Below are 13,880 nucleotides of genomic sequence, written 5' to 3' on the forward strand. Positions count from 1 at the left end.
CGAAGTGGAGGAGGATTTTTGATCCCTGTCAAGGCTCGGAATGATACATACCGGAAGTTATGAATGTAAATTCCTTTCGCGGCATCTCTCGCTCGCTCTCTTGGTTTCATCTCCTGCACTGACACCGCATAACCTTTGGATATATTACACAAGCTCACAGCGCCTGATCGCACTTGATTGCTTTGCAGAGAATCTTTATATCATTCAGAAGTCATGCAAAATCTGTGAGCAGCATGAGAAGGTAATTATAAAGAGAGCTACGGCAATCTGAGAACAGAAAAATACAGACGTCATCGTGTTCCCTTCCACCAATAAGATTGAAGTGGCATGTTTATTTGCTTGCATTATTGAGAGATTGATTAGGTTTGATTTGAGCTTAATTAAAATGTAAATGATGGTGCTGATTTTGCTATAGGCTTGTGACTGCAATAACTTTGTACTAAAAGGGTCATAAAAGGGTAAATACTTATATGTACAGTATATAAATTCATGTCTTGACGGGAAATGCAACCTGCAGCAGTTTACACAAAGTTATAAAAATATATAATAAATATAATATATGCAGTATATGTGTAACGAGGAGTCAGAGGTGTTTGGATCCATGTGCAGAACTTTATTAAGAGAATGGTCATACAGGCAGAAATCAGGAACAGTGCCAGGTATGTCAGGGATATCCAGAATCATTAACGGCAACAAGCAGAGATCAGGACAGGCAGCAGAGAATCAGAGTCAGTTTAAACAATCCAAGATCAGACACGGGAAGAACAAACACTGGAGAAACCGCTTGGAAATGCTAGATGGGGCTAAACAAGACTTCGCAGTGAGTGAGAGTGATTGTGCTGCTTACATATGTGTGTGTAAATGAGGTGCAGGTGTGGCAAGGAAATTGGCTGATGAATGAGGTGCAAGTGTGGCAAGGTGATTGTGATGCAGTGAATCATGGGGAATGTAGTTCGGGTGTGGTGTAACAGAATGAAAGGTGCCAGTGTCCAAGTGATTATATGGTGACATATGGTGGTTGATGGAAATAGAAGATGCCAGAATCCTGAGTGTAGTGCCCTATATAGGAGTTCATGGGCACTCCAGCTGAAGATCGTAACAATATGGCTGCTGAAAAAACAGCTTTGTCATCATATGTACGTATAAATTACATATGAAATATTTAAATATAAAACGGATATTTTATGCAATTCTGAAATACAGAAATGTTTCAAAACAAGAATGTAGTTTTACTGTATTATGATCAAATAAAAACAAAGAAACTGCTTTTTGCATTGATTCCACACATTTGAATGGCATTTATCTTTATTTATGTTCAATTAGTATTATGCTTAATATATTTAGCAAGCTTATGCTTGAATAATTAACATATATTTGTGGTCAATATTTTTTTTTAAGAAATACTTTTATTTAACAAGGACACATTAAATTGATCAAAAGTGGCAGTACTTTGACATTATTTTACACGGTTGTCTCTAGATGAGGGAATGAGTGTTGCGTAAGCTAGCTTATGCTACGGGAAAATCCCTTTTCTCAAGAATACTGAAGCAAAAAAATAATCCTTAATTTTTGCATTAATTTGAAATGCATTGCTTGCGCACCAATTGGCTGCAGCAACTGCTGCAACCTATCGAGAGACTGCTCGTAACATAAGCACCAATGAGGGCGCGGGCGCCCATGCACATCACGTCCCGCCAAAATGGGCATGGTTTATGTCTATATAAGCTGAGTCCAGATAGGTTATTCTTTGGTCTTTCATTGATGAAGCGAAACCAGAACGTAGCACAAGCCCAGCCTGCCGTCATACAAATGTCCTGGAGTATAACTCCACTGAACCATGCCCATGAGGAGGCCATGCCTCTTGTGGAATGAGGTTTGATGCCCAGTGGGCAGCAAAGGCCCTTAGACTTATAAGCCAGAGCTCTTTTTCGTCATGGCTAGTCCCTTAGTGCGGCCACCAAAAAAAAAACAAAGAGCTGCTCTGACTGTCTGAAAGCAGCAGACCGTCCAACATATATCCTCAGCGCCTTGACCGGGCAGAGGAGTTTCACATCGATCTCACCATCAGATCTTGGAAGAGCTGACAATGAAATGACTTGTGCTCTTAACGTGGAAGGCACTTTGGGGACATAACCGTGTCTCTGTTTGAGAATGACTTTAGAGTCGTTAGGTCCAAACTCAATACACATGGCACCCACAGAGAGTGCGTGAAGGTCACCCACTCGCTTGACCGAGGCGAGAGCCACAAGGAAAGCGGTCTTAAATGAAAGATACTGCAAATCCACGGACTGCAGCGATTCTAAGGGGCCGCCCCTTCATAGCGTCCAGGACCGTGGAGAGGTCCCAGACCGCAACCAGAGGGGGCTGGGGAAGGTTTAATCTCCTAGCACCTCTCAGGAAACAAATTATGAGATCGTTCCTTCCCAGTGGCTGGCCAAGCATAGTTTTGACAAACGGTGCTATGGCAGCAATGTACACTTTGCTTCTGACAGCGCTAGAATTAGCCAGTCGTCCAAATGGTTCAACCTTCGCATCCCCCATTGTCTCAGGGGAGCGAGCGCAGCATCCATGCACCTCATGAATGTACCAGGTGCCAAAGATAGACCAAATGGAAGGACGGTGTACTGATAGCTCTGACCCTCAAAGGCGAATTGCAAGAAAGGCCTGTGATGGGGAGTTATTTTTGAATGACCTCTGAATGAGGGCTTTGTTCAAATGCCTGAGATCTAGGATGGGTCTGAGACCGCCATCCATCTTCGGAACGAGGAAATATCTGCTGTAGAAACCTGCATCGCTCTGGATCAACGTTTCTACAGCACCTTTTCTCAGCATTTTCTCAATCTCAGCACGAAGTAGATGTGCTACTTCTTCTTTCACTGTGGTTTCGGCCCTGGCTGGAAAGCGTGAGGGTCTGCGAGGGAACTGCAGCAAACAGCCTCATTTTATAGTGTTCATTACCCAATCTGACACGCCCAGGATCATTTCCCATGCTTTTATGCTTAACACTAGGGGAAGAATGGTATCTGGGCTCTGGTCGCTGTGTGTGTGCGGCGCATAGCATACAGTGTTTGCTCCTGGGTGCACACTCAGGGAGGCACAAGTGCTCTCTGCACACAGAACAAATTTCTTGTCTACTGACAGGTTTTCTGCACACATAACGCGTTTTGCGTTTATTGATGGGGGCTCTAAGTGAGTGAGTGTCACAGAGCAACCCGTGTTTGTGAGTTGTGAGTTGGGGTGAGCACTGTACAGCGGGCACATCTCCTACATATAAAATACACGTGGCATGAGCCGGTTTTATTGATATTGGCTGTGAATGAGTGTTTGACACTGAACGGGCCGTGCTTATGTGTAGGGGTGAGCACTGGGACGTGGGCACATTTCCTAAATTTACACTTGTCATTAACACCTTCGGCATGAGCCGGAAAGACAGACATAATGCTCTTTTTGAGATTTATCTGGGTGAAGAGACCGGCTGTAGACACAGGTGCGTCGAGAAAGGTGGCTCTATCTGACTCTTTCATGTCGGACAAAGTCAGCCACAAGTGTCTCTCAGTCATGGTGAGGGTGAGCCATACTGCTGCTGATAGCCTGTGCAGCAGACTTGGTGGTTCGTAGAGCTAAGTCCGTAGCGCTTCTGAGGTCCATAACGCTCTCAGGATTCGGGCCCGCCTCATCCATTTTGCGGAGAAGTTTATAAGCGTGACCGATCAGAGCCGAAGTTGTCCTGCAGGCTTTCGAGGGCAGTGAGGGTTTTGACCGCCATCCAGCAGAAGGGGACACAGATGTGTTGCTACTAGTTCCTCGATGGCAGGAATGGAGAGTTAGCCTTTGTCTTTCACACCGTCCACATGAGAGAGCATTGACGAGACTAGAAAGGGGCGCCTTCCAGATTTTAGTTAGCTCCTCGTGGAGTTCCGGCAGGAAGGGAGCAGGCCTCTTGTGAGGCGTCGAGCATCGCCTGGGCAGGAAACAGCCATCCAGCCTGCTGGGCGCGGGTTCCTCAGACAGAGACCAATCTAGGCCGAGGTCCTCGACGGACTGGGTGAGAAGGCGGAGAAGCAACGCGTCGAAGCTAGACCGCACACTGCTCGACTCTTGTGTGGAAGGGGCTGGGTCCGGGTTGGAGCCCGACCATCCTTGGCTCTCAGAGGCTAGAAGAGAGCAGCAGTCCTCTTCTGCGTTGTCCCCGTCAGACTCGAGATGCACGGTGGGGGGCTGGCCGGCCGCGAACGAAGAGGGGGACTCAGAAAGCGATGCACACGGGCTCTCAGGGATGTCCTCCGGCGTTCTCTGTGAACGGCTCTTTTTACGGCATGGCCCAGAATAGAGAATAGGAGGGGTCCACGTCAAAGGAAGCTAGACGACCCCGAAGGGTCAACATAGCCATGGCATCGCATTCCAGGCAGCTGCCTTTGGAAAGTGCGTGGTTTCTTCCCAGGCAGGAAACGCACAGGATGTGATGGTCCCCGTTGCTGAGGGAGGTTCTGTACGAGCCGCACTTGGAAAAGAGAGGCATTTGAAACAATGCCTCAGCTCTTTTAGAATTGCGCGTATCACGGGGCAAAGCACCTCATTGGTGCTTACGTCACGAGCAGTCCCTTGATAGGTTACAGCAGTTGCTGCAGAGCAACCAATAGGCGCGGAGCCATCTCACCTAGGTCTGCTTGTGCAGCAATGCGTTTTAAATCAATTAAAAAATTAAGGATAATTTTTTGGCTTCAGTAATCTTGAGAAAATGGATTTTCTAGCTTACGCAACACGAGAGTTCTCTCATAAGAGAACAACAAATTCTAACCAAAACATAATGTAATGATTATGTTAATTGAATATAACGGTTGGCATATTTGAAAAATACACAAAAATAACACATGAGGAGTATGTTTCGGATCTACAGTAAGTGTTATTTTCAAGTCAGACAATGAGTAAGATACTTCCATTATTTGAATGGATCATTCATGCATTGCATGCATTCCTGAGGTATGTAAAATCAATTTGCATTTATCAGCTTCCATTAGCAGTTTAAATTGTAAAATAACGCAACAACTGTAATTGTTCTACATGCACAAAGCAAGTGAGAATATGCATTCAGTGTAATCTGTCATGTATACAATTACCACGGGATCCCTGTAGTATGAAGCGTCTACTACAATTGTGTGTGTGCGTCTGTAGAGTACAGTCTGCATGTGGAATTAATTCAATTCTCTCCATGCTCCCTGCTGGGGACTGATTACTATACTAATGCATGAGTATGTGTGCTGTGTCTGGCCAGTTGCGTTTCCACTCCTCTTGTCTCTCTCTCTCAATTGCCAATCCTCTTCACCTCCATCACAAATGCATTCATCCGTTCTCGCCCGACCAACAAGGTCAGAGCACTGGATTCATTCTCATTCTGTGCTTCATCTCCACTGCAGGTCTTGCTTATCTAACTCCCATTCTTTCCCTCTATGCTTCCTGAGAAGGGCTATCTCTATTCCTTTACTGCACATCTTATTTATTTTCACTAAACACTCAACTTTTTCATTGAAGAGAAACTGAGTGGTGGAAATGGTCCTCAAAAAGTGTTTTTGTACTTATTAATATATTCCTGTTCAGTCTAGGAACATGTGAACTGGATATTAGCAGGTTCTTACTGGTCATTAGCTAGTTTAAAATGGTTTAAGACAATCATTGGTTGGTTTAAGCTTGTCATTAATTTGATTAAACTGGTTTAAGATGGTTATTATCTATTGTATACTGGTTTAAGATGGTCATCAAATGGTAATTAGCTGTTTATAAATTGGTTTAATATGGTAATATGTAATATAATATTAGTCGGATTAAACTTGTTTAAGATGGCCATTAGTTGGTTTAGGACCATCGTTAGCCTGCCTAAAATGGTCATTATCTGGTTTAAAATAGACTTTAGCTGGTGTAAGATAGTTATTATTTGCTTTGGTATGGTTATTGGTTGGTTAAAGATGATCATTAGTTTGATTAAACTGGTTTAAAATAGTTATTACCTAGCGTAAAATGGTTTAATATGGCCATTAACTGGTTTTAGATTGTCATTAGTTGGATTAGGAAGGTCATAAGATTGTTCAGGCTGATCATCATTAGCTGGTTTAAGATAGTAGTTAGCTGATTCAAGCTAGTCATTAGCTGGGGTAAGGTGGTTTAAGGTGGTTATTAATTGCTTTAAAATGTTCATTGGCTGGTTTGAGAGAGTTATCAGCTGGTTCAAGTTAGTAATCACATAGTCTAAGATGGTTTAAGAAAGTCAGTAGCTGGTTCAAACTGGTCATCATCTTGTATAAGCTGGTTCAAGATGGTCACAAAGTGGTTTGGCTTATTAAGACCAAATGTAAACTGGTTTAAGATGGTTTTCAGCTGGTTCAACCTGCTCATTAACTAGTGCATGCTGGTCGGTAGCTGGTGTAAGCTACAGTAGTGATTAGCAGGTTCAAGCTGGTCACCAACTGGTGTTTATCAATTTAACATGCTAATTTGGAATGATAATTATTTTCATTAGTAGCAGAAGTTTTATTATTTTAATACTGAATATTAAATAATAACAAAATAAAAAATATTCATGCCCACCTGACCAAAACGTGAATTCTTTAACAAGAGATTTCAACAGTTTTTTAGATAGCCCTTGTTGCATGTTCAGCAGGTCAGCCTGGTCCAGCTAATGATCGGTTAAGAACAGGAAAAGGCAAGCTGTCGTCTTCCAAAACACAACTAACCAATTTAATCTGGAATTCCCAGCAAGGTGAGAATATGTTATCATATTTCACCCTATGCCCCTTTAAAAAATACATCTGGATATGGTGGCACATATTTATCGGCATCTGTGATCACCTGCACGAGATGATGAAGGAATATGAGCGGTTTCAACAGCAAGGAGCAAATGTGGATGAAACACTTTCTGACAGGAAAATCAGTGCAGCCAAACCCCCCTCTGCTCCTCACGAGTAGGGAAACAGCTTGAGGAATGATACGTATCTAAAGCTACCAGGCTTCATTCATACTTGTCATAAACACAAACATTCAGAAGAGCCAGGCGTCAGATTTGTGTACACTATCATTATTTCAAAGAAAGTATTAAAAACAGAAAGAAAAATTTTTTTTTTTCCATGTTGCAGTTTTTTTTCCATCTGAAGGATGGAAGTTTTATTTTTACTCAATTAATAAATTAACAAATGTAAAGAAGTAAGAAGTTTGAGAATTATGGTAATATATGTATGTATATATATATATATATATATATATATATATATATATATATATATATATAAAAATGGGCAAAGATGGTCCTTCTGGTATGGGGTTGAATGAGAGAACTGTAATTCTTCTCAAACCAATTTATAGGGCATTAATTAAAATTTGTTATCAAGATCAATTTGGCAACCATGACAACCAACGTGAACCATGATTGTGGTCCATAGATGTAATTTGTTCGCCATGCTAGTGAAATGTAAATATAATAACAGGTTAGACTGAAATAAAAAAATAAAATAAGAAGAAGAAAAAGAAAGAATCCTAAATGGACTGAAGTAAGTGGAATAATAACAATGCAATTAATTTACAGACATGACCCACAGGTGGCGCTCACTCTGTGTGTCACAATCAGATTTCAGGATGTTTTGACCTCACTGGAGACAGCTGCTCCAAAATACATCCACTCATCTGGAAAGCATTTTTGTTTAAATCCATGATTTGCAATGACTGATACATTTTAGACAAATGAAAATCCAGCAAGCTGTCTTTGTAAAATGATTAAATAAAATAGCTTATCCTTTAACCACACCATCAGTGCTAAGAAAGATTATCTCATATATGTAAATTTGCAGCTCTACAATACCACGGAAATGTAACCAGGGTCCAAAATGAACACTTTCAGTTCAATGAAAAAAAAAAGAAAAACTTGTATTCTGTTATTCTATTTGACAAATTCTATTGCCAAAGGGAAATAAAATATTATAAATTAAGTTATTAAATAAATTATAATACATTCTAAACATTACATTAAATTTACATTACCATATTTATAAAATTATAACAATATAATATTAATATAATTATAATAACTTAAGAAATAGCTATTTTTTTGTATTTCATTTATTAAATAACAGCAAAGGGGCATTATTATAATATACATAAAATTATTATATTAATTATTATATGGTATATTATTAATGTTATTATTCTATTTTAAATTAATAATAGGAAATAATTTATACTGTATGAAATATAAACATGTATAGTTTAATTTCATTAATGGTGAAAAAATTAACTAAGACATATTTTTATTTAAATTATAAAGTTTAAAAAGTTAACATTTTGGATTGAATTTTTGAACAGTAACAACTGTTCTAATCAGTTTAATAACAACATTTTTCTTAATCGATTTGATACGTCTCCAAACTCAAACTGTTCTCAAAACAGTTTGTAATTGTCCAAAACAGATTCAGTTTTCATTCATTTTATACAAATTACAAATCATGAATATAATTTTCTCAAAACAATGTGCACAAAACTCTAAATTTTTTAATAACTTACTATGTCAAAATACTCGTAGATAGTACCGTTTTTTTTTTTGTCCTCCTGTGACAACTTCTGTTATTTACTGTAAGTATCTAAACTTCTTCTTCTTCTTCTTTTTTTCAGAATTTAAGTTTGAGGTCATTCAGGTGGACAATGAAGATTATTTTGAAAGGAACATGAGCATTGTTGACATGGTGGTCCAGAACAGAACAACACAACCAGCCACAAAGGAAGAGGGCTGTGTAGATGTTGAGACAGGAGCTTGTCAAGCATGTATTCAACCTTCTTACATTTTTTCTCTTATGATGCAATCACAGCAAATATGTAATGTAGATAAAATGCAATGAAATCCTCTTCCAGATGCAAATGAAAGGCACAATCAATAATTCAGCATAATTCATGCATACTGCAAACACACACACACACACACACACACACACACACACACACACACACACACACACACACACACACATACTACATACATGTATATCTAAAAACCGATCTGTAGATATCAGAATACTCTGTTTGGAGTTCTTGCTGCTAAAGGTGGCACAAACATATTTTTAAAGGGGTAATTGTTTTTTTCTCATGGGACACAGCAGGTGTTGGACAACAATATATATTTTTTGTTTATATATATATATATATATATATATATATATATATATATATATATATATATAACAAAAACTTCCTGTTGAAGAATTGCAATAAGCATGTATTTTCATTAGCATATTTGCGAATCTATGGCTAAATGTGTTTTATAAGCAATAGAGAACACACCTATAGATTTGATGTTAATATTTAAGTTTAATAATTGCATTACTTCAAAACAAAATGCATAAAGTTGAACTGTTTGGTTAAGATAAGATTGTGTTTGGATGGCTGTGTTAAATGTTTTGAGAACAAATACATTGCATTGGAGAAAAGTGTCAGATCAACTGAGAAAAATTGTAAAGGGTTAAATATAAATATTGTGAAGACCTAGACATTTTTGTTTGTCTCATCTTTATATTTACTCCAAAACATCACACTGAAAAATATTCTGTTGGATTTTACAGTGCACAGTATCATTTCTCTCCTCAGTTTTAGTAAACAGCAGGGTGTCATACTAGTAGACATCTGTGTAAATCATGAAAACTTTTGTAGGATTTTAAAGGATTTGTATGGGATGGTTAGCCGACCTTGACTTTCAAAAAAAGTTCCCTTTATTTTTAACATTTAAAACTTCCCTTAATTGAACCGGGATCTTCCTGAATACATGTTGCCGTCTTGCACTGCATATTAATCACTCTAGTGATGCAAAAAAGCTTAGAACCAAGTTTCCTCAGTATGAAAAGAACGTCTGAATAGATAAAACTGTCAGTTTCATACTGAGCTTAGCAAATGTTACAGCTATAATACATATCAGGCTACATAATAAAAAAATAATAATAGTGCACAGTTATTAGGAAGAAAATACCATCAGCCTTCAGCATCATGTAAATAACTTCCATATGATGCCATCTTTGCTGATATTTATTCTATTGGATGATACTGATGTGAAATGTAACAGTGCAGAGTCAACTTACAATACGGGCACCCATAGATCTCGAACCTGAGGCCAATCCTTCCCTCTTCACTCCAGTCTAAAGGAATGATGCGCAAAAAACGTGCCACAGTCGGGTTTTGCAGGTCATGCCGAACCACACTCTCTGTGTTGGAGTTACCGGCAAATGCCTGCAAGACAGATGTGAAATATGTTACTTGACTTGTTTTGACTTAAAACTATGGAAACCAATCACTATATCGTTCATATCTGGCATTTCTGACTTTCTGAATTCTGAAAAAGTCAGATTCAGGAAAGTCAGAATTGCTAGAAATTCTCTTGAAAATGAAGTTTATATCACACAGTTCTGACTTTGAAACTCACAACTGAGTTTATATCTCACAATTTCAATTTTTTAGCAAAATTCCAAGCTTATATCATGCTACTCTGAGAAAAAAAAATCAGATACAAATGAAATACAAAGTCACAATTACCTTTTTTATTTTTTATTCAGTGGCAGAAACACATAAAACAAAACAAAAAATACCCCTTGCATAAATAAAACTCTTTTGCAAATACTTCAATATCTAAAACCATAAACACACTTCCAATAATTGCTTATTATTACAATAATAATAATTGTTAATGTGGCATCTTCCCCACAATTTCTTCAGTGAAACAGCAGATTTGTGTCATATTTTCTAGTGTGGTTTTGAGTGATTTCATGAAACTATCTACTGTCCTGTGTCATAAGCTGTAATCAGCAAAAAAAAAAAAAAAAAAAACCTGAAACGACATGTAAGTGGAATCAAGTTGTATGGCTCTTTGGTTCACGTTGACCCTATGCAACTTCTTGTGTCACGCAGAGCAAGAAATTGATGCAGTCGGCCATTGAGTGGTGGGAACTTCAGTCGCCAGACAGACCATGTGGGATTGGCGATAAGGAGCTCAAGGCCACCAAATCGGAGTGATGCGGATTACAAAACTTGCACTTCCCCTCTAAGGAAACTACTATTATATGGACTTTATTGTACAACTGGGGATTTCTTGTCAGGAACATGCTGAACATGTCAGTATTGGAGGCTCCATACAGTGGTCTGACTTTAATGTTTGAAGTGCTGATTACTGTGCTCTGTAGTGGCTGACTGGGGAGCATTCACTTCATTTTTCATTGCGAAGAAAGAAAATTTTGTTGTTTTGTGAGGTTTCAGTTTTTTATAGGTGGACCTCCTGGGCACAATGAGAAGGCTATTCCAACCCGATCTCACGGCAATTCGTACATATTTGACAAGGTGGCAAATTTTTGCTTAATCATACGAATTTTATGAGTTCCCCAATTCATATAAATTTGTACGAATGTCCTAACCATAACCCCGGCCCTAAACTTACCAGTCACTGGAGTCTAGAAAAATCTTACATGTAATAAAATCGTAGGAGTGAGGTCGTACAAATTTCCACGAATTAGCCACCTTGTAAAATACGTACGAATTGGTTGTGTTTTGCATACTCGGCTCCATTCCGGCATTATGTAATTGTGAGAATATAAAGCATTTTACAACAGCCTTTGAAACTGTTTAAAAATTACAAAATCTATTTTATAATATTTAAATATAAAAATACAAATATATATATATATATATATATATATATATATTGTAAAAAGCACTATACAAATATACTACCAGACAAATGTTTTGAACAATACATTTTTTTAAATATTTTTGAAGGAAGATGTTCACCAAAGCTAAATTTATTTAAGTAATATTGTGAAATATTATTAAACTTGAACATTTTCAAAGAAAATTTTTGTTACTTAATATTTTCATTCAAACTGCACTACTTTTTTCAGAATTCTTTGATGAATAGAAAGTTAAAAAGAACAGAATCTATTTTAAATTAAAATCAGTTGTAACATATAAATGTCTCTATTGAAACTGTTGATCATTTTTGTTTTTTAAATTACATTTTACAATGTATTCAATTAGAGAACAGGTGTTTTAAATTGTTATAGTAATATTACCGATTTTATTGATTGACTGATCGATCAATCGATCCAATAAACAGCACCGGTGAACATAAGAGACATCTTTCAAAAACATAAAACATCTTAATTTTTTCCAAACTTTTGACTGGCACCAGACATTTTGATTCAACTGAAAGTGTTTCTCTAATACATAAATGATAATAGTCTAGCCCCAGCAATGTCACTGTGTATCAACTGTTTTAGCTCTCACTACATTTCATTGCCCTTAAAGGCAATAAATAAATAAATGAATAAATAAATAAATAACATCTTAAATATCCACTGACCTATTTTTACTTCCATTGTGTTTAGAAAAGCTGATTAATCCGCATAAATCTGCATTACTTCACCCAGAGTACAATCTAAAAGGTCTGCCTTCATGACCAGCATGACTCAATTCTGTCGCAGTTAAATCCAGATCCAGACCTTAAACAGTCAGCGAATGTGCAATTAGTTACTCAAATGTGAAGTCACCCTGAGAGCTTTGCTGCCTGGCATGTTGTTTAATCAAGCACCTTCACAAAGGCCTGACGGAGATAGAGGCTGTCTTTCATTAGTGGAAAGTCCAGGTTTAGGCAGGAAGCCAGCTGTAACTATCATAAGCGGCACATTCACTGGTTTCCCATGGTATAATTAAAGTTGCTTTTACTTATTTTGTGTCAAAGCTCCTGGGTCTCTCCTTTCTTTAACAGCTTTGAACAGCCATCCTCTCTTCGCACATTTCTCACTCTAAAAAAAGCAGAAAGTGACTGTTCTGAACTTTTCTTTAGAAGAAATAAAAGCTGATTAAGTGAAGCGTAGAAAAATAAAACAGGTTGACATCAAAACAATTAATCAGACAGGCAAGCGCTCTAACCATCATAACATGTTGGTTGTTCTAGATCAATGATTTTCTCTTTCTTCAGGCATGGGTTGGGAGTCTTTATATACCAGTTTTGCATCCTTCTTCCATGACAGTTTAATATAAAGCTGTTGAATAATGGCGGATTTTGTGGACAGCTGCCAAATATAACATAAAGGTCTTGCAGTTATTGTCACTGTTGTTTTATGAAGAGATTATTTTGTTATATCAAGAAATCTATTGATTTTGTAATATTTTACTTTGAGAGTATGGGCAACCAGGAAATCTTTTTCTAGTAACCTTTCCAAATGAAAATCATCAGAACAATCCATTAAAGCTAAGTACATGACCAAAGCAATCTGAGAAGGTCCTAAATCAAAATTATAGTGAATCACCCAGCTGTCACACTATGTGATCTAGCGCATTAATCTGTTTGAAGTTCATATCACAATTTGAATGGCTAATTGTTATGAAAATACAGGTGCAGACATTGTTGGGGTCTTAACTGACAAATGAAATTCTGTAAAATTCCACATTTTACTTACATACATAACATATAATACTCTGCAGTTTTTTTTTCAGCCATATATTTAAAATAATAATAAGTGTGCACACAGATTAATAATAATATCAGTTATGGGCTTCAGTAAAATGATATATATATATATATATATATATATATATATTAGTGGTGTAACGGTACGTGTATTCCTACCGGACCGTTTCGGTACAGGGCTTTCGGTACGGTGCACGTGTGTACCGAATGACCGAATGCAATATTTTGTACGCGGAACGTAGGTACATTTTTGTGTTTCCAAACGAACATATTAAGTGGCGGAAGTCTCCGAGTTCAATGCAAATCCCGCCCTGCAGCTGATTCTAAAGGCCGGTGACACACTGGCTGCGTGCGTAGCGTGAGCGTGGCGTTTCCGCTGCGTTTCAGTTGCGTGACGGCTGCT

The 13,880-nt window shown here is 37.9% G+C and overlaps 1 protein-coding gene across 1 annotated transcript in view; it reads right to left on the minus strand.

Annotated features, from left to right (window-relative positions):
* The window catches only part of LOC132115626 (contactin-associated protein-like 2), a 455,893-nt gene that overhangs the window by 234,803 nt on the left and 207,210 nt on the right, over positions 1-13,880 (minus strand). Inside the window, exons 4-7 of the mRNA XM_059524041.1 lie at positions 10,101-10,248; positions 4,455-4,501; positions 3,579-4,359; positions 2,959-3,107 (exon numbers count right to left, since the gene is read on the minus strand). Of these exons, the coding sequence (XP_059380024.1) occupies positions 2,959-3,107; positions 3,579-4,359; positions 4,455-4,501; positions 10,101-10,248 (1,125 nt within the window). The remainder of the gene's footprint in view (positions 1-2,958; positions 3,108-3,578; positions 4,360-4,454; positions 4,502-10,100; positions 10,249-13,880) is intronic.

Source organism: Carassius carassius, chromosome 35, assembly GCF_963082965.1.
Source record: "Carassius carassius chromosome 35, fCarCar2.1, whole genome shotgun sequence".
Lineage (NCBI taxonomy): Eukaryota > Metazoa > Chordata > Actinopteri > Cypriniformes > Cyprinidae > Carassius > Carassius carassius.